Genomic DNA, 22,012 nt, shown 5'->3' with positions numbered 1-22,012 from the left:
TGGTTTTGTGTTCCATGTTCAATGTGATCTTCCTGCTCTACAACAGGACATATGATACGTGTCAATTAACACCCTAAATTTAACTCCTGTGGCCTCTGCTCTTGCAAATTTGAATAAATAGCCTATATATTTATCCAAAATAAAAGAATATTGATAATCTCACTGTGTGTTATTCATAATCTTTAGTAAGGAGCGATGTAATGCTTTTCAGCAATGGGACTGTTGAAGAGTAGTCAGTACTACACTAGTTTGCATAGCGTGTCTTGCGTGTAATCGCTTCGTGCTTGCCCAGAAAAGTGACCACACACATTGGCTCCTATGTAGATTTCTGTGATTCCGGCCCTTATGCCCACTTGTGGCTGTAGAGGTGGAATGGGGGAGAGAAGGGGCGTTCTAATGTAGGCTGAGTATAGTAAGGGAGTTTTTGCACAATTGCAAACGGATGCAGGCTGGGACAAAGACACGGCCTGTCCATGCTGTATTTGCGGGTGGTACAAATAGCGGATGATCTCCAGTAACTGCTTGTGATTGGCTGTTTGCGAATGCGCCGTTGACGCCGGTAGGTGCTTTCTTTGTTGCATGTGCCTTTATTATGCTTCTGTGTGCGTGAAAAAGCTATTTTTTGTTTTCACGTTCCTAAGACGGGAAAGTGTCTCCTCTGTTTTTAGAGAGGTTTTTGAGGTGTTATTTGATGCCAAAGAGCGATTGACATATTTTTGCAAACAAAACAAATTAATGCCTGGCTTAAACGGACACATATACTACTGGTACAGACCTGCACGCATCTTCTAGTTTGACATATGCCCGCTATTGTGCTATTTTTTTTAGTGATAACAATTTGTGCCTGCGTCATTGAGGCGCAGTTGCGCCCAAATCTGCTTCAGGCTGAATGTATCCGAGTCCAGTATTGCACACAATGTTTATTGATAAAGGATGATGTCATCCATATTGATTCAATGATTTATTTATGAAAAGTAAAGTGGTATTTTTGTAGCCAGCCAGGGTATCCTCAGAACGGTCTTTGGTATTGTATCATTCCTTGCACTGAAAGCATCCAGAAAAAGGTTTCTCACAATTTAAGCGAAACGCGTTTCTCCTTCTGTGTGTCACTATGGAAACCTGAGAGTGACTTGATTTTCTGCCTAGAAAGTAATTGTAAGACTCCGATATGGAGTAAAATGTGGTACAGAGGATTGTGGAGATCTGACTTGCTCAGATATGCAGTAAGGTGAAACTGGGTAGACGTTAATGTGGTGGATTGTTTAGGACACTTATTATTTTTGTTTATATAGCGCCAATCTTATTACGCAGTGCTGTACAGAGGATATGTAATCATTCACATCCCTGCCCCAGTTAAACTATCAGAATGTTTTTGCAATGTGGGAGGGGCGCCCACCGAAACGCAGGAGAACATGCAAACTCATTAACAATATTTAATTACTATTATGTGTCTCCTCTGTTTAACTGTTCACCCTAAAATATAATTACTTTTTACTCCAAATTATATAGCACATTAATACTGTTTGTTAATCAAATAGATCATTCCAAAAGGGTTATGGACTTCTGGGTAATGCCGTGAACATGGCAGCCCTTCCGTTAATGACATACCAACTGGTGTTCCAGAGTGTGGCCTGGGCACCTACTGACACAGAACTTCCACAGACAATGACTTATTCTGCCTTTTTGGGATCCTTAGTGCTACACATATAGTCTCTAGAGAGATTTCCAAGTTACTCTCCTTAACTTTTCATTATTTAAGTGAGGATAGATGCTTTTTGTTTTAAAATCCTGCACCTAGGAAACACTGATATCTGTATGCTAGTGGTCACTTTGTCTGCTTTTTGCCTCTAAAGTTAGCCACATGCCCAGAGCTAGGGCCCCTGAAGATATTTTATTTAACAATTTTTTTTTAATTTTTTTATTCTACTACTGCGCATCATTGAAATCTGTGTACAGAAATGAGTACGCAGATGGTCACCAGTAACAGTGAAATGCGTTTTATTTTTAATCCGTTGTAGCGATTGCACACACAAATTTTAGCTCGCAAGAAAACTGGTATGTGTGTGGGCCTGTTATGGGGTAGGCCAGGCAGCCAAATGGCTAATTAATCAAAATTGGGTCTTGACATTGATTGACAAGTTGTTCGTCAATATGATCAGTAATGATCACATTGTTTACATCATCATCATCACCCTTTATTTATATAGCGCCACTGATTCCGTAGCGTTGTACAGAGAACTCATTCACATCAGTCCCTGCCCCATTGGAGCTTACAGTCTAAATTCCCTAACACACACACACAGACAGACAGAGAGAGAGAGAGCGAGAGACTAGGGTCAATTTTGATAGTAGCCAATTAACCTACTAGTATGTTTGTTTTTGGAGTGTGGGAGGAAACCAGAGCACCCGGAGGAAACCCACGCAAACACAGGGAAAACATCCAAACTCCACACAGATAAGGCCTTGGTTGGGAATTGAACTCATGACCCCAGTGCTGTGAGGCAGAAGTGCTAACCACTGAGTCACCGTTACAGGAATATGATTTGTATATGTTTGGCTAGTTTAAAAGACTAAAGGTATACAATGTGTCCATTTGTTTAATATATACTGTAGAGCGTAGGGTGTATTTTGTTGTATAGTTATGCTGTACTTTCGAGTCTCTGTTTCAGCTTGCTTTTATATCCTGCAACTGCTGCTTTTTTTTTTTTGTTTGTTTTTTTGTTTTATTGTTTTTTTTTTGTTTCTTTCGTTTTTAACACAAAACATATTTATCTCCGGCAGAGCTCAGAGGACGAGTCCAAGTGGGTGGAGGAGCTTTTAAAGCTGCACACCGCCCGCGTCCGAGACATTGAACAGATCACCGGTTTGGATTTCTATCGAAAGACCAGTCGCGGCTACACAGAAATCCTCTCTCTAAAGACTTATCTGCATACGTTCGAGAGCGAGATTTAATGCTGACCATGCAGCTTCTCGCTCCTCTTCCAAGTGGTGTATATTTTTTATATTGTGTTTTTTTTTTGTTTTTGTTTTGTTGTATTTATTAATTTTTAAACCAGGACACTTAAATATATTAGTATTGTAATCCTAAATGTCATGCACATGTCATTTGTCCAGTATTGTTAGACGTCTGAGAAACCTTTTTACCGCTGCAGCTAGGCTGACAGACTAAGCTTATTAATAGTGCTGCAGAATTTCTTCTTGCACTGGGAATTTTATTTTTTTAGTGCATTGCTTATATATTTGTAGACTTTTTACCGAGTAATGTAAAATGACTTATATTAACTGAAAATTGTGACCAAATATATTTATGTTGTATGGATTAATGGAACCTCCCTATAATAAACCACACACATTCATTTTTAATCCTGTCTCTGTTCACTCTAAAATGCTCACAGCAGACGTCCATGATGGGTGAGAGGCGGCCTTCACGTCCGAGTCTTCACCTTTTTGGGATCTGGCTTCCTCCTGCTCTATTGCCAGATGTGTTGGTTACAGCTTGTAACACTTGTTTAAAATGTTGATATGTTATTACTGATAGGAGCCTCTTCCTTTGATTAAAATGTATTATTTTAACTTCGTGAGAGTAAGGGAAACGTGCGGCCCTTTTGAAGGTTAAAGGGCCACCCATTCGGCCCCTGAAGTGTATCTGGTTGCCTGTCGCTGCGTTACATTGTAAAGTTCTAAATTTAATGGATGCAAAGTTTGTGGGTTTCTATTTTTTTTTTTGTAAAAATCATAAAAAAATAGTTTCAGATTCTATGTAAAATATTTGTTATCGTTTTCTTTGTTTTTTGTTTTTTTTATTGTGAATTTTGTTTTCTTGTACATTTTCATTATCAATCACTGCAGCTTAGAAGTAAAACAATGCAGCCGAGGACGCCCATCTAGTATATAAACATCTAGTATATTAACATCTAGGGGTAAATGTATCAAGCTGAGATTTTTCCGGCGGGTTTGAACAACCAATCAGATTACAGATAAAATGATAGCTAGAATCTGATTGGTTGCTATAGGCAACATCTCCACTTTTCAAACCCGCCAAAAAACTCTCAGCTTGATACATTTACCCCCTAGTATGTCTCGGCGCTGTGCTGAAATTAGGTTTATATGTTCATGTATAGGGTGGATATATAGGAAAGATGGTAGCTGTGATGAATGCTGCTAACATTTGAGGATGTTTGTTTTCCTATGCATACAATACTCTCTGGGCCTGAGTCATTAAGGAAAATAAGGCAAAAAAATGAGTTTTCTCCTGGACAAACCATTGTTTTGCACATAAGGAAAATGCTGGCTGTCATGTAGCACACAAATACTTTATTTGAACACTGACTTTTAAAGTTGATCTAGGACACACCCTACCCCAACTATAAATCTGCCCCCATATTTTATATTTACCTCCCCCTCCAATGCAACAGGGTTTCGCCAAGGTGCAAAGTTACTCCCTTTTTTTAAGCTTTCTTCTCCTTAATGACTCAGGCCCGCTGTTTGTAACCTTGTAAACTTATTGAGATACAACACCATCTCTCTGAATGTGTAATGACAAGAGAACAATCGCTATATGTAAATATAATGTCAAGAATCCCTAATCCTCTCATAGTATGGAAATGTCTACATATATGTGTGAACGTTCAACATGTCCATTGCCCTTTAATTTGTGTATTATAACCTATGTACTCCAATGGAACAGTGCCCCCCAGTGGGTAAATAAATAAAAAAAAAAAGGCAAATTACTTGCAAAGCAATAACATTTGTACAACATTCGTCATTGGAACATAGTAGTTTTCATGTGAAGGAGCTTTACAAAACACTTTATTTTGGGCACGGGGGGGTATTTTGCCAGTTTTTGCCTGGTTATCTACCCGCAAAGCATGCTGGGACTTGTAGTTTCCCAACACTTGGAGCGCCACAGGTTGGCCTGCTCTGTTTTAAAGGGCTAGAGAAAAAATAAGCCAATAACCCCTAAGACTGATAACCCTCTTACATTAGCCCTAATGTATGTCAATGTGCAAGGCTTCAATGCTGCTAAGATGGATAGTAAGGCATTAAATGTCCAGACACCATTATCCTGCAAGAGGCCCTTCAATAAACAGGAGAAAATCCCTCCTGCAAACTCGGTGTGAACCTAGTTACTATGCAAATTGCTTGAGGAATATTTCATGTGTAGCAGAACTGTTTCACAGGTTAACACAGCCCGTGTATTCATTGACTCTGGAGTGAGGGGGGGGCTCTATTGCTCTTGGGAAGCATCCAAATGTGGGACAACTGTGACTTGTGAATGTAAATGGACCCCTCGGGGGTTTGTTTACTTAACTTTCCATTCTGACATCATTTCTCGTTTCTTTGGAACAATGTTGAGTGGTTTCTTGTTTACGCAGATCTGGAAAGTATACTTCTTGTGTATGGGGTCTGTTTGTGTGTTTCTAAGCAAATAAGGAGAATGGGACATGACCCGACCTGTGCTATGGATACTGCTGCTGAGCATGGTATCGCTGCGTGTCCGGCATTATTGTATATAACTTATAAGAAAGAATAATAGCAAACTGGTTACAGTAACTGAGTAACACTATATAATATTGGTTACAATATATATATATTATTAGAATTTAATAGTCGTTAGAAAATTGCTGCTGTGTGTGTGTGTATGTATATGTGTGTGTATATGTATATATATATATATATATATATATATATATATATATATATATATATATATATATGTTAACCCGTGCATGATACTCATGCATTCTAGTCAAATCAAGCTACTTAAGGTGTTAAAAAGGTTCTTGTCATGCATTTGGGCCATAGCCCAGGCCTCAACCACTCCCCACTGTCACCCCCGGCAACCACCAACCACTCCCAACTGTCACCCCCGGCAACCACCAACCACTCCCAACTGTCACTTCTTCTTCAAGAAATATATATATATTTTTTTTAAATCTTTATAAACACTTTTAACAATTAACAAATTAAATTAACAAATTAAAAACATCTTAGTATACCAAATTTCAGCCCTTTCTGAATTTTTTTCCCCACACACACTAAGAATTTAGTAGGTCAGTGTATAACTCCGCCCAGCAGGTGGCGCTGCAGCTTGGTTTTATTTTTTCCACACACAGACAGACTAACACACGCCACTAGACATCTATTTATTAGATATATGTGTGTGTATATATATATATAATATATATATGTGTGTGTGTGTGTATATATATATATATATCTATAATTATACATACATATATTATACATATATACATACATTATTAGTTTGAATAAATCCTATGTTAAAGTGAATTGTTTCTGCCATAGCTACATGCCGGAGATACAGCTAACCTGTATCAAGCAAGTTAAAGATAATACTCACAATAGATAATAACCTGAGTGTATATCTCCTTTTTAGATAAACATGGATTAAGGGATATGTGAGAGCATGGAAGTTTAGTTGCACCCTTTTCAAGTTAGACTTATGTATATTCAACCCATCTTTTATACAATATCAAAATACTAAAGCACATAAGTGCAAGGTGTATCCACATATTGTAAACTAATAGTCTATAAGTAGAGTTGTATCTAAAACTTTGTGGAGTTCCTAGCTACATTCTAAAGGTCTCCCCAAAAGTTTCTGTAAAGGGTCATGCTGTAGTGCCAGAGGGGGGGAGGGGGTGTCTAGTGTAGCTGCCCCCATCCTTTCACTGTCATCACTTGCTCCCCCCCCCCCCCTGCTAACTACCACTTTAGTACGGCCCCTGTTGCAAGTCGCTACAAGTATCTGAATAGGACTAATATGGAAGTGCTGGAAGAATGGTTTGCCTCTGCTGGCCACAAGTGGTACTGCATTAACTGTGCTGTGAAGCCGTGATGAACAAGAAGTGCGTAGTGCATCCTTGTCTTCTGGCTTTCCCTGAACTAACTTGTTTCTCTCCACTGGAAATGTATTACTTAGTTGCTTATTTTAGCAGACGCTAGGATGTAACTCCATTAGATGAACAGTAACAGTAGCAACAGGATTATATAATGGATTTACAGCATTTGTCATCCAAAATAAAGCAAATGTTGTGTCTGAGTCAACTATGCTTCTGTTCCAAGTGTACTTGTGTTTTTATAGTGTTGTGTTTGGGGTTTTGTTTTTATATTTACATAAAAAAATACAGTTTGGTAATTTTAAGGATTAAAAATAGGTGGTGCAGATTATTGTGTAAAATGCTATGTAAATGTTGTCAACTGAATAATTAAGTCCAGCTGGCACTTGTCCATGAAGCGGTTGCCTGGTAAGTATCCGTTGACAACTTTTAAGCACATTAAGCACTCTGAGCTATGTTAATAAAACCATACCATTTTTCTAAATACACATTTACATTTTGTAAACGTTTGGTGTGCCCTTAGGGATATATGACCAGTGCTTGTAGTGTGTTGGAGTGCTGGGATATTTGTTTTCAGTCAATCAAATGTTAGTACCGCTATTACTATGGGAAATAAGATGATGCACTGTGTCTCATAGTGGGACTTTTCTTATAAATAACAGGATTCTCATCACTTGGTCCATGTGGTCATCTAAGAAGAGAGAGATTAGTATGCAGAGAGTATATGCTCTTCGTAGAAGTTTGTCGTTTCTGCTTTTGAATTTTTGTCTGTTTTGTAAGTTATGACCCAAAAAAGTGAAAAAAACAAAACCCATTTAGGGCTGCAGGGGCAAACGCAGGATTTGTAGAGGGGGGGGGGGTTTCCACACCACGCCACCAGTGGGCATGGCCAGCATGCATGGGGGTGTGGCTATAAAATTAGACAGTGCTTGGCTGCTCACTAACTCTTCCTATTCTCATAATATACATGGGCATTGCTGCGTGCACTACTGTTAGGTGCACGCAGCTCTGCCTTTTCAAGCAGAGCTGTGTGAAGCGGGAGCACGGTCCAGCCTCCTCCATTATACAGTGCCCCAGGCTTGGAGGGGGGTTTCCAGGCACTAGACCCCCCCTGGTTTGCCTATGCGCTGGACTCGAGATCCACTTGAGTGAAATTCCACTCACATTCATATCCGAGTGATGAATTTCTATTTGAATCCGATGTATGTTCTGCCTAAACGTTATTGACCAGCTGTCAATGCCACCAACAGTGTTTAAGTTTTCAGCTGATAATTTCCGGCAGCAGTCCTATTTGAAGTATTAGAAGTCAACCGGTAACTGCTTCAGAGCCATGTATCAAACAGTTTTTCAAGTACAACTTAAACCCTAAAAGCACCATTTAAATGGGAAATCCATGCAACATTTAATCCCCCAATCCCCCCTTACCTAACAAGTAGAACCAACGTGGGTTTAGTCAGTCTGAAGCTATGCAATCTATATTTCTGCTTTTTATGTAAAATGTTGATTATATGCAGTAATAGTACCAATATTAACAGGTAGAGCACTCATTTTGTAATGGCAAACCATACACACATTTTTGATTATCTGTTTTCATCTTACAAAAATGTCCTGTTTTTCTTTCTTCAGCCTCTAACCATACGGAGTTCAGAATATTATGCTAGTGCTGAGAAAGTGTAAGATCTAAACCTTGGCCGTATCCCAGTATTTAATATAAAAAAAGGGAGGGGGGGGGGGTGTATGTCCAGGTGCGTTGCATTAAACCTCTAAAATAATTACACAGGAAACAATGCCGAACATAAGCACAAGATAATTCATGAAACTGATAGACCAGGCACACTGCACGTCTCTCAATGAAAAGGAAAATTTTACATACTAGTTAATATATCAAAGCACAACAGAAAAGTGTTTTTGGTTGAGGTACAATTTCTTTCCCGTGTGGCAATGAATAGAGGAAAATTTAATTACAAACGTCTGTAGTTGAGAATCTTCCTCTCGCTCTTCCCCCTGCCGGGAATCCATTCACTCTGCGTTAGGAGAAAAATAAAGATAGTGTAACTGTCAGCTTGATTTAAGCCCGCTATGGGGTATATTCAATTAGCCGCAGACATTGCGGTTACACATTACATCAGGTACTATAGTACTGAATGGAAATCTGCGATGTGGCGTTAGCGAGAAGTGCCTTCGGGTCTGTTTTGGGGGCACTTCGCAATTATTTGAATATGCCCCTATTTCTCAAAAATTTTCAGAACGTGGTGACATTATTTTTATCCAGGTGCATCTGAATTGTTATGGATAACGACCTTTTATAATGTGGTAGTGGGAATCAACAGGGATTTGCACCAGAAAGTACATTTTGTGTAAATGCCCCTTCAAATTTGTGGGTCTGGGGTAGGATGAGAAGAGAGGAGAAGGCTGGTGTCATCTTTATTTTTTATAATGTCTGGGTTTTTAGATACCATAATGTCTGATATTTGTATATTTTTGTCTAAGTAGAGTATATTATGAACTACAGTAGGAATTCAATATTCAATAAACCCCCATAAATAAATATAACATTAATTTTATTATGCAAAAGTCCACTAGAATGCGCAACTATCTAAATCTAAAGTCAGTATGTTAGTACTTCTTATTTAAAGGGTATGGCAGAATAGTAAAGCATAAGAGGAAGCTTTTAAAAATTAAATGGCTGTACTCTTGTTACAAATTCCCCCTCCCATACGTTTGAAAAAAAATGCCATGTACAGACATAGTTAGTGTAACAGCATACATATTTGTAATAAAGTGTATATTATGAAATAAATATATTTCCACAGTTCACTAAAACCTTTGAGTACTGAAAAGCATCCGCCGGTGCCCATTGTGGTCCTACGTCCTGATGGAGCACTGTGTAGCTAACGCTTCTGAAAGTCTCAATAAAGCTCGGTAACTTTGAAGATGTGCGTACACTACTCGCTATCATTGGAGAATATCTATCTGGGATATTTTGCTTCTGTTCAGATGATTCATCTTCGAACGCAATGTACAAGCAAGTTGTGTTTTTAAAAAGAGCACGGAACATGAGCACGTAATCAAATACAAATGGATCTCAACCCAACAGACTACATATATGCAATATGCAGTCCCATCAGAACCATGCAAAAAAAGAGAGTATAAAAGAAATTACCAACTCATAACACTATAAATATCAATAAAAATATGGGTTTTTAAAAAAATCCGTTTTCATGGTGTCTTTTACTTGCATATACATATTCTGTGCTATCTAGTGGCACGCGTGCATATATCGTTTTTAATACAAAAATACTGCTGTGACAGTCAACACTGTAAGTGTACACTTACACCTGACCCATAGCTTGTACAAATAAAACCTCTAAAAAGCACATACTTAAGAGAAAACCAGAACTGGAATCGGCTGCATCTGCGTTAGCATGCCCTCACTGTACATGTCTACATCCAACCTCCCCCGTTCCATCGTTCAAGTTGAAGGCACTTGTAAGTGTCATTTGCGTTCAGATATAATTTGCATGCAATTGCCATTTATTCTGATGCATAATTCATCTATGTTCCGCTGAAAGCGTATTAGGACACATTATAATCTATAATTAAACAGTACAAAAGAAAGACTTTTAATTGAAAACACAAGGATCTGCTAAAACAACCCTATAATTATATTGGGAACGGTAGCAATAAGGCTATGCGATATGAAAATGGATGAAAAATTAAATATCCAAATATTGTTTATAGAAAGTCTCAGGGGCATATCTACTAAACTGCAGGTTTGAAAAAGTGGAGATGTTGCTTATGAAAGCTAGGATCTGATTGGTTGCTATAAGCAACCTCATCCTCTATTTATTTATATAGCGCCACTGATTCCGCAGCGCTATACAGAGAACTTATTCACATCAGTCCCTGTCCCATTGGAGCTCTCTGTACAGCACTGTAGAATTAGTGGCGCTATATAAATAAATAGATGATGATGTTGCTTATAGCAACCAATCAGATGATGATGATTAGATACATTGAATAGTAAGCGCCTCTCCTAAATCAATTTTTCTTTATTTCTTTAAACTGCAAGAGGCTGTACTTGTTCAGATTCTCCATAGTATTGAAGAGACTCGGACCGATATTTCTGAATAAACTGAAGAAGATGACAGTAGGGGTAGGACGTTATCGCCCAGTCTGCTATCTCAGCGTGTAACCGGCTAGGATTCCATGAGTACTGCGGAATCCAGCTCAGCTAAACATTAAATTTTTTTCTTAGCAATACTGTTTTTGGTTTAGCATCATTCATGTTGATCGTTATTAAAAGTATAGAATAAAAACCCATCTCTACCAGCACAGAACTAGGGATACTCCCTCTCCAACCCTGAGCTTTTTCCTTACTGGTTCCATTTCCATTTTGTTTTACATTCAGCAAGAATTTTGCATGTCTCTTTTATTTTACAAAAGATAAACCTCTTTCTTTTTGTACTACTAGATGACACTAAACTATTGCAGTCTACAGATGTTATCTTGCTTTACTGAGCACCTGTAGACAATTAATTAGAGCGTGGTGATTGCCGATCTGCAGGATATATATCTATCTGTGTAACATTTGAGCCAGTGCTCACCTGTATAGGGTGGTCAGGTCCCAGGAGTTGAGTGACAAGGGAGGAGGATCCACCGGCAGTAGGGGCCAAACAACTGCTGTAGGTGCTGAAAACTACACATCCCAGCATGCCTTAGAAGAAAAGTAAATTACAACAGAGTCTGCCAAACAAGGAGAGCTTTGCACCAGAGAGAGAGAGAGAAGAAGAAGGATATTGGTGGGTGGAGATAGATGCGGCCATTGTTGGGACCATACCTTGAGGAGCAATAGAAGGACGGAATGCAGCACTGAGCCCACCCGAGAGGAACCAGATGTGAGGGTGTGAACAGTGTGCTGCAATTCAGGCAGATATATAGAAGAATTGTAGGAGATTAGATGGGCGACACATCCCTTAGCTAAAGCTACAAGTCTGACAGAGAAAGCTGCATGTTTGACAGAAGGAGTTGCCAACATTACAGAGAGAGCTGCCCATCTTGTGGAAAGAGCTGTCAATCTATCAGGAAAAGCTGCCAGGGATCCTGTAAAAGTTGCCAGAGGAACAGAGGGAGTCCAGGCCCAGACCAAAAGTTTAAGGAGAGCCCCCCTCTGCCCCTTTTCCATTGCACTTATATACCATTATTCTTATTAGACCACTGCCAGATACTATATGAATTAGCCAGAGAGGTATAGTAAGCCGTCATGAGTAGCGTGGAGTCTCAAATCGGTGTACGGCAATAGAAGGTAAGGCGTCCTGGTTACCTAGCAACAGCCTGGATGAAGTTGTAATTGGGAGCTGTAGCATGTAGCGCAGCGGCCCTTGACATAAATTCGCTAATTCACACTTGTTACCATTGTTCTTCTATTGAATTGTTATCAGATAGTGTTATTTTATGTCATTGCCTTGTGCTATTGCTCCGTTAATCATCTACAAATACGTTGTGGTATTGTTCTTGCACATCATTTCATTACGAGGGCATTGATCTCCACCTCAATACCCATATTGGAGGTTACATTTGCCCTACGTCACCCGCTACTTCTCAGGTTACAGGCATTCAAGTTACTCAGACATTTAATAAATGGGCCAAATGGTTTATCCCATTTTCTCTGGTATGTTTAAGTGATTTGTCAGGAGACATTTATTCAGAGTTGACCCAGAGTTTTCCGAGGTAGCCTCTGGTGGACCTGGTCAACACTGATGGAGGCCCTGTGTTTGAGGGCTTGCGAAAGAGGTGAGATTACCCTAACCATGATGTTACCACCCTCTCTACACCAGACACACCGAGGTACCCACTGGCACAGTGGGTATATATTTAGGTATGGAAGAAAATGACTGGTTGGTGCTTGACAGGCAACCTCTTAGCATAGTTAAGAGTGTTTAGGACATGGAGAGATGACTACATTATATTGTCATGTTTGAAAGATATGGCAGACGGACAAGCTTGGAACCCCTTGGTGGAAAAAATGTCCATGTTAAGGGAAAATAATAGTTAGGAATCATATCACAGCTAAGTAGCCTAATATTAAACATGCTGTCTTGCATACTTCTTCCCCAAACAGCTTTTATGTAAACCGAACAAAGAGATATTTTTTTTATTTTTTATTATTACTTTTTTACAAAACATTTTCCATCATTGTACACATGAAAATGACCTTTAAAAACGTACATTTCCAAATCGGCTCTTTATGAAGTGAATTCAGGAAACAGGAGGACTTAATAACTCAATAGGCAATGCCAATAAAATGGTTATGTCAAGCCAAACTGAGTTTATTGTTCAATAACTATCTTCAAAGAGGAATCACAGGCAAGTATAGTGCCACCTCTGAATCATCCTGCTCATCTTGGAAAGTCGTTGTATACTCATATTAATATATATAATACATGATAAATGGGGGCCAAGTATCGACATAGAGCAAAATGTAACACGACTTATAACATCACACACCTTGCAATACTATTTATGAATGTTTAATCTTAACTTATGGCACATATAAAAAGATGATTAAAGCTACTACGATAATGATACTTTGATGGTGAATGATTTCGGCTCCTGTATGTCCCAGTTTTCTAGGGCAGTCCTCATTTTTTATTGGCTATTGAAGACTTTTAAATATTTTCTTGAACTTCTGTATGCTGTGCACTCAGATTAACAGACTTAATGGCCATATGTTATTAAAACTGAAAGCAAGGTGAGAATATTGTCTGAGCAAACTTTACATATCCTGCTTTAAAAGTCTGGACACCTTCGCAATGGTGAATGAGGAGTAACATAATACTTTTAAACAATGATGTTTGGTTTACAAGTGCTTTTCTACATGCTTCCCATTTATTTCACCATAACATCAATTTTACTCCACTTTTTTTAATATTGCTCATTTGTTTATATATAAACCTTAATCCCCTAGGGCAATTTTTTTTGGGGGGCGCTCAAACAATGGATTGTAAAGTTGTTTTACAGACATAATGTGTGTGCTGATCATGTTTGCTCCCGATCTAGAGTCTCACACCTTCCGTTTTGTGTACTTCCTTTTTTTGGGTACTGGTGTACTGGCGGAATTACAAGAAGTTCTTAAGGAGGTGCAGATATGAGACTGAGGGTAGAGAGAGCCCTGCTTGTGACAGCTTAATGTCTATTGGGGGGGGAGACAAAGCTGAGTTAATAGGAACTAATGGGACAGGAGTGGATGTGGTAGGTAGAGTGTGCAAAGGGAGTAGTTTCATGTGGAGGTAGGAAAGACTATAGTTTATACAGTATATATTTTATATTATAAGGTTTGAAGGTTGGAGGAGAGTCTACTAAGGCAGGGTAGGGAATTCCAGAAGTTAGTTGCAACACGGGAGAAGTCTTGGAGACGGGAATGAGAGGTGGTGATCAGAGGGGGGGAGAGGTGAAGGTCAGACGAGGAATTGAGAGGTGGAGTCGGAGTGTATGTCTTAATGAGGTCAGAGATGTAGGAAGAGGAGGTGATGTTGAGGGCTTTGTAGGTGAGGGTGAGCAGCTTGAATTTAATTCTGGAGGTAATGGGGAGCCTGTGCAGAGATTTGCAGAGTGGTGCTATGGATGAGGACCGATAGTAGATCAGTCTTGTTGCTTCATTTAGGTTGGATTGTAGAGAGAAAGATAGGTGAGAGGATGGCCAGATACCGAAAGCAGGAGGTTGCAATAGTCAAGGTGGGACATAATGAGGGAATGGAAAAGGATTTTGGTAACATCCTGACTGAGAAAAGGACATATTCTGGCAATGTTTTGAAGGAGGAGGCGACAGAGTGAATGATGGCAGCAGGCATGGGGAACAGGAGAGAGCATGATGTCAACTGTGAAAGAGATGATGGGAGGGGTAGTGGCACTAGGAGGGTAAATATGTTGAGATCCGTTTTGGGCATGTCTAGCTTGGGACACCCAGATGGAGATGGCAGAGAGGCAGTTCTGCACATGGGATGAATGAGAAGGAGGGAGGTCAGAGGAGGAGAGGTACATCTACACAGTGATGGCAGAGGAGGTGGATATGAGTTCACAGAGAGAAGAGGTGTAAGGAGCGAAAATCAGAGGGCAGAGAATAGAGCCTTGTCAGAAGTAGAGACAGTGAAAGTAGGAGGTGAACCGGGTGAGAACTCTGCTGCAAAGGACAAGGGAGTGAAGAATGCAAAGAAGAAGAGGATGATCCACTGTGTCAAAAGTAGCAGAGAGGTCAATGAATATGAGCAGGAAGAAGTGACTCTTGGACATAAGTATATCATTGGTCACTTTAATGAGGGCAGTCTTAGTGGAATGTAGAAGATGGAAGCCCAATTGCAGAGGGCTGAGAAGGGAGGGAGTAGAGAGAAAGTGGATAAGGTGGTTGTAGACAAGTCATTCAGGTAGTTTGGAAGCAGAGGGGAGCATAGAAATTGGGTACTATGTGGAGAGAGAGGTTGGGTCAAGAGGTGGTTCCTTGAGAATAGAAGAAATGAGCTCATGTTTGAAGAAGGATGGGAAAATGCCATTGGGGAGGGATAGGTTGAAGAGGTGAACAAGGTGCAGGGGCATTGGGGGGGGAGGGTGTTGAGAGTTGGGAAGGAACAGGATTGATGGTACAAATAGTGGGGGAAAAGGAAAAGAGGAGTGTGATGACCTCAGTCTCAGAAACCAGAAAGAGAAAATTGAGGTGTCTGGATGAGTGAAGGAGAGGATGGGTGGGGGGTGATGGAGCTGTCAAGAGGAGATTTAGTGGTGAATGATGTCAATTTTAAAAGCAAGAAGAGGAGGGTGATGGGGAGGTAGAGAAGTGAATTGCTGGTGGCAAAGAGGTGACGGAGGTTGCTGGACACGGTGTCTATTAAGAAGCACATTCACTCACGTTCAGACCATTCTAATTATCTCCACACATTTGCGTTTTTCGCTGGCTGCATTTTATTGTCAGCCCTATCCAGGCACTTTCTAATGGTGTAAACGTGTGCGTCCAGGTGCTCTATGGTGATGGTAGATATCTTTTATTTCATTTCATTTCTACCCGCTCTTTTCTTGATCACCAGGTTACTCTAAGCAGCCTTCATTGGGGTCAGCGATCTGTTTGTATTTTACAGCAACATCCAAGTACCCTTGTGGAACCCTCTACTGAGAACTAAAGGGCTCATTAGACTCTGCGTGGCAAAGGAGGTTGCAGCAACCACGAGGGGTACAGCGTGCCCACGCTCACCCTTGTAAGAGCTTATACCCACTGCCTTTTGTTAATGTGGTAGAAACAAATGTAATACCTCACAGCGCTAAGGGGATCAAACAAATATAAGTTCGCCAGCACCACGATCACATGGGATACTGTAACAAACAATAGAAGCACATAGAGTAGTATTGTCCCAACAAAGTTAATATTAATCAATATAGTGTCCCATGGGGATGTTCCCTTCTCCAAGTGTGTCTAGATCATATGGCCAAATGGTAAATATAAACCATGTGAAGGGGTCTCCGCAGGGAATCTGCTTACAAGGTTGATTCTTGAACACAGCACATCTAATAACATCTGATGATAGAGGTGATCCTTTTCCTCCAGACATACTCCAACGATGAAGACATAATGCCAAAAAGAAAGCATTCATAGCATAATTCCATTTAATAGTTACACAGTAATATAAAACAATAAAAGGCAAAGGATGCTGTCCTTCTATAAGCGTACCATAAATATATGGGTCAAAAGGCACAAATAGGGAGAGATAGAATGGGTTGCCCGGGTCCAGTCTTCTCCCAATCAAAAGTATATTAAAGTTCCCAGATGGTCACAGGAACGCCTTTTCAGGTTGTCCAACGCGTTTCAAATCCTGGGGAATCTTTATCAAGCTGTTTCTATTTTTGTGTGTAGTATCCATCTAAATCCTCATCCCATCTGGATCTCTCCATAACTGTTAATAACTCCACCATCTCCTCTGTTCCCCAACTCCGTTGCCTGGGCGTCACCTCGACTCCTCCCTCTCTTTTGCCCCCCACATTTAATCCCTTGCCCAATCCTGTCGTTTACAACTTCGCAATATCGCCTGCATCCGGCCCTTCCTTTCTCATAAAGCAACCAAAACCATTATCCATGTGCTTATCATCTCCAGGCTGGACTACTGCAACCTTCTTCTCACCGGCCTCCCCCGCTCTCTCGCCTCGCCCCCTCCGCTCTATACTCAATGCAGCTGCGAGGCTCATCTTCCTTTCTCGCCACTCCTCTTCTGCCTCACCTCTCTGCCTTGCCCTTCACTGGCTCCCCTTCCCCTACCGTATCCTTTTCAAACTTCTTACCCTCACCTACAAGGCCCTCTCCCACTCTACTGCCCCCTATATCTCCAATCTCCTCTCCATCCACACTCCTGCCTGGTCCCTGCGTTCGGCCAATGACCGTCGCCTCTCATCCACTCTGATTACCTCATCCCACTCTAGAATTCAAGACTTCTCACAAGCTGCCCCCCTGCACTGGAATGACCTCCCACGCTCCATCCGTTTGTCCCCTAACTTGTGCTCCTTCAAACGGGCACTCAAAACCCATCTCTTCCTTAAAGCCTACCAGCCTTCCACCTAACCCTCTCTCCATGCTCGCTCTCATCTCCTTGTTCCTCCTCTGTTGGGGTGCACGCTTGCTCCCCCCCCTCTGGGTCCCTTTGTGCCAGCCGTCTGTCTCCCCTCCCCTTAGGATGTAAGCTCTTATGAGCAGGGCCCTTCTCCCTCCTGTCTCTCTACCTTCTCTTCTGCTCCTACTCCATTACATCTGCTTTGCCTGGAGCCTCTGAAGTTTTGGTACTACTTGTTTATTGTTCTGTACTGTTATTCCCTGTACTGTCTATTGTTTGTACTGTGTTCGGCGCTACGGAAACCTTGTGGCGCCTTATAAATAAATAATAATAATAATAATAATAATAGTAGTTGAAAGTAGGTGGTCTTTCTTATATATCGCAGGCAGCTTTGGGGATTACATTAGCGCCCATTCCTGATACCACTTTGTTTTGTTAATGTGGTGTTTTACTCCAATTTTGTTTCGGAAGCGATTTTCAAAATACTTCTTGACTGTTTTTTGCTTTTACTTCATATAGGTCTAAAACTTCAAAAAGAATGCATGTTTGCTAGTGCTAAACAAACTGGTAAAACACCAGTGGGTATGAGGCCTGACAAAGGCAAACAGAAGACCCCACCTCACTTTTGGTGGTAGCATCATTTAAAAATATTTTTAATATTTATGCTGTGTAAGTCTAAATGATTGGTTTCTATGTTAGATTCAGTGATCATACTAAGGTCTACCCCTACATAAATATTCCTTAGTTTGCGAAAGGGGTAAGTTATATGCATTTTAGTTGCCACCTAAGCAGAAGGATGATTAAGCTCCACTTTAATTATTAATATTACACTTTATTTATAGTACATAGTGGTGTAAACAGAATATGTATTCTTTCATCATCTGTCCACAAGGAGCTTACAATCTAATCTATCTGGAATAGGCACATATTTAGTTAGTTAGAAGCCTATTAACTGACCAGTATATTTTTGGGCTGTGGGAGGAAACTGGAGCGTCTGTATAAAAAACCACATGAACACGGTGGGATTCTTACCCAGAGCCAACCCCTGCACGATCGTGCTTGAATCACATATTGAACATAAAGATGAACAGATAAAACAACACAACGCAAATCATTACTTCAGTAATGACACAATATTTTAGCGATTACAACTTTATTGAAAACAGACATATTATATTATAAATATAGAGAGCAGCTTTCATCAACATGGCAATATAGACTGTACAGCGATAGAAACCGGTTTGACTGGAACTTACTTCATCATAATTATTTCCACAATGCAATATTAATCTGAAAAAAAAAATGTTAAAATCTTCTGTTCTACGGCCAAGGTTGAAATGACAGGAACATTTATATTACATCCAGTGTGATGATGGATATATAAAATGAGATGTGAAAATGAATGACCCCACATGAAAGACTGCGGGTGAGGTGTAAAACTAATTACAATTTATATTGGTATTACTGAGCGGTACAGCTGGCTGCTCTTAGTTGAACAGAATCTGGATTTACTTATTCAATGCTGTAGGCCAACCTCAAAAGTGCAATTGGTGGGGGTGATTGAGAATATTCGGTAAAGAAAAAAAATCTTGCAATCGGGGAAATGCTGTTGTTACAAAAGGAGTTTATTTGAATGATATAAAGTTTGAGGGATATAAAGAGTTCACCTTCAAAAATGTAGATGTTCAGGAGAAAAACCAACCCAGTACTAAGGTTATTCCTGGTTTAAAGAAGGAGATCCTCTACAAAATTATCTGTTGGTAAAAGTAAAATTGGACATGGGAAAATTCTGCAAATCTCTATCGATGTTTTCTAGACTACGCTACTTACATACTAGTGTTAAAGTGTGTTAAAATAAGTTAAACCATATTTAACTTTTTATTCTTTTCCTCTAAAAGAGATCCCTGAGGGGAGGTGAAATGTGAGGATGGAGGGGACGCGGGGCACAATGAATTTCTCCATTTTGGCTCAGCCCCCTTGACACAATGTCATTTTGTAGCGGGGGTGGGGCCAAAATCAGGTGATTCAACGCCAATCACATCATGGAGGCTTCCATGTGGAAAAAATGGCCGGGAGTCAAGGACCTGTCTGGAATTTTGAAGTCTCCCAGACATACCAGGAGAGTTTGGCTTAAGCACATCTAAACGTATGTTAAAATAAAGCCACCCCCTGTTGCTTCCTACCTTGGTAGGTTAGAGGTGTGGGCGCATCCTGGGCCCCTCAGACTTTGAGTGTGGCACTTGGCTGTGACATCATAGCCAAGCGCCACCCTCCCGGTGTAACGCTGACATGGAGGAGGCAGCTTCCCATGTAAGAGGCTGCTGGCTTCTTCTTCTTCACGTCAGCAGTCAGTGCTCCATGTAGGGTGCCTTGGGAGCATTAAAAAATAAGGGGGGGGGATATTTAATTGTTTTAGGTGCCCCATAACCACTGGCACCCTAGACATCCACATAGGTTGACTACGGGAAGCCCAGACCCTGGTTTTTCCATGCATTTGGCTTGAACAAGATAATAAAGTCCTGTTTTGTCACAGTATATTTGTTAGCTCCACTTCTGCTCTCCAGAAAACAGCAGCCCAAGAAATCTGTCCAGTCTGGAGGCTCAAAATGCCAAGCGGCTCCTTACCCAAATCAAAGTCTCCGACTGACGCACTTTGGCGACAGTTCCCCGCGGTCAAAGAACATTTGAACCCACTCCTCTCAGAAAAAGCAGCTTCTACAATTAAGCTTATTTGATAAAGTGGATAAATCCAATTCTGTGTTGACCAATAAGCTCCGACATAAACATCCCAACGTCTCATGAGGAAAATTAAATTGCAAGTTTCCTGTGACCCCCAATGAAATAGTTGAAGAATTATGAAGGTTTTTTGAATCCTTATGCGATCTCTCTAACACATGTGACCCTGACAATCTGAATGCTTACACCCCCCTGAACCTCTCTCCCAAAGTTACCCCAGAAAGAATAGCAGCACTTTATGAACAGATCTTGGTGCAGGAGATCACCCAAGTGATAACATCATTAAGACTTGCCTCAGCCTCTGATGGACTCACTCCACAATTTTGCAAGAAACTTGCTGATATTGTTGCTTCTAAGTTATTAGACCTGTTTAGCCCCATTCTAGAGGGGACATCCATTGACTCGGCCACCATGAGAGCTAACATAGAAGTAATTTTGAAACCTGATTGTGTTCTCAATCCTTGCAGATCCATTTAATGACTAAATGTGGACCTAAACATTTTAGCCACTTGTCTTGTCCGTATTCTTCCCACTCTCATCCATTTGGACCAAGTTGGTCTTATCCTAGAACATGAGGCCTCAGACAACATCAGACACACTCCTGATATTAATCACACTATACATTATATAATGCTCACCTTATGTACCTCTACACTGTAATATATCCTGTCCATTCATGCTCTGTCACCTATGGGTTTGTTTGGGTAAATATTTTACAATCCCTCAGCAACCATTTCTGAGAATGGAGTAACATCAACTGCCTTCAAAATTTCAAATGGAAAGAGAAAGGGCTGTCTCCTCTCTCCCCTAATATTTGCACTTTCATTGATCTTGGGTGTTGGCATTGGTACATCAACACATAACATTTCTTTGTACACATTCAATGTTCTGTTGTCAATTGCTGATCCTCTGACATCTCTCCCAAATATACTGCAAGCAATTGACCTTTACAGATCTTTCTCTGGATATATAATTATTGTTGACAAAATTTGACTTTTATACCACGCCCGTAACAAAACCCAACCAAGAAAAACATTTTCTATTTAGATGGCAATGTCACAAGCCTAAATACTTGGGGATTTCTATCACCAAACACGGTCATCAGCTCTTTCACGCTAACTACGCCCGCTGATCTATAAAATTAAATCGGCAAATGGGACAAACAATGTATATCTTGGATTGGCCATATTAATTCGGTGAAAATGAGCATGCTGTCAGGATTACTGTATTTATTTCTACGTCTCCCCTGGTCGAGTCTCCCCAAACCTCTTCAAATCTCTGCAACTCTTCACATCAACCTTTATTTGGCCCAAACGACGTCCGCGAGCACTTCTGCCTCACAGCGCTGGGGTCATGAGTTCAATTCCCGACCATGGCCTTATCTGTGTGGAGTTTGTATGTTCTCCCCGTATTTGCGTGGGTTTCCTCCGGGTGCTCCGGTTTCCTCCCACACTCCAAAAAACATACTGGTAGGTTAATTGGCTGCTATCTAAATTGACCCTAGTATCTGTGTGTATCTGTGTGTGTGTGTGTGTGTCTATTTTAGGGAATTTAGACTGTAAGCTCCAATGGGGCAGGGACTGATGTGAGTTCTCTGTACAGCGCTGCGGAGTTAGTGGCGCTATATAAATAAATGATGATGATGATGATTCCCAACCATGCCTTTATCTGTGTGGAGTTTGTATGTTCTCCCCGTGTTTGTGTGGGTTTCCTCCGGGTGCTCCGGTTTCCTCCCACACTCCAAAAACATGCTCGTAGGTTAATTGGCTGCTATCAAAATTGACCCTAGTCTCTCTCTCTCTGTCTGTGTGTGTGTTAGGAAATTTAGACTGT

The 22,012-nt window shown here is 40.6% G+C and overlaps 1 protein-coding gene across 7 annotated transcripts in view; it reads left to right on the top strand.

Moving 5' to 3' along the window:
• The window catches only part of ENPP2 (ectonucleotide pyrophosphatase/phosphodiesterase 2), an 86,778-nt gene extending 83,415 nt beyond the window's left edge, over nucleotides 1–3,363 (top strand). For all 7 annotated transcript variants that reach the window (XM_075214002.1, XM_075213997.1, XM_075214003.1 and 4 more), the window contains one exon: nucleotides 2,782–3,363. In XM_075214002.1, the coding sequence (XP_075070103.1) occupies nucleotides 2,782–2,952 (171 nt within the window). In that variant the 3' untranslated portion in view covers nucleotides 2,953–3,363. The remainder of the gene's footprint in view (nucleotides 1–2,781) is intronic.
• The last annotated feature ends 18,649 nt before the right edge of the window (nucleotides 3,364–22,012 follow it).

This window comes from Mixophyes fleayi, chromosome 5, assembly GCF_038048845.1.
Source record: "Mixophyes fleayi isolate aMixFle1 chromosome 5, aMixFle1.hap1, whole genome shotgun sequence".
Classification (NCBI taxonomy): domain Eukaryota; kingdom Metazoa; phylum Chordata; class Amphibia; order Anura; family Limnodynastidae; genus Mixophyes; species Mixophyes fleayi.
The sequence above is the reverse complement of the archived record's forward strand: the minus strand, read 5'-3'. Positions and strand labels throughout refer to the sequence as shown.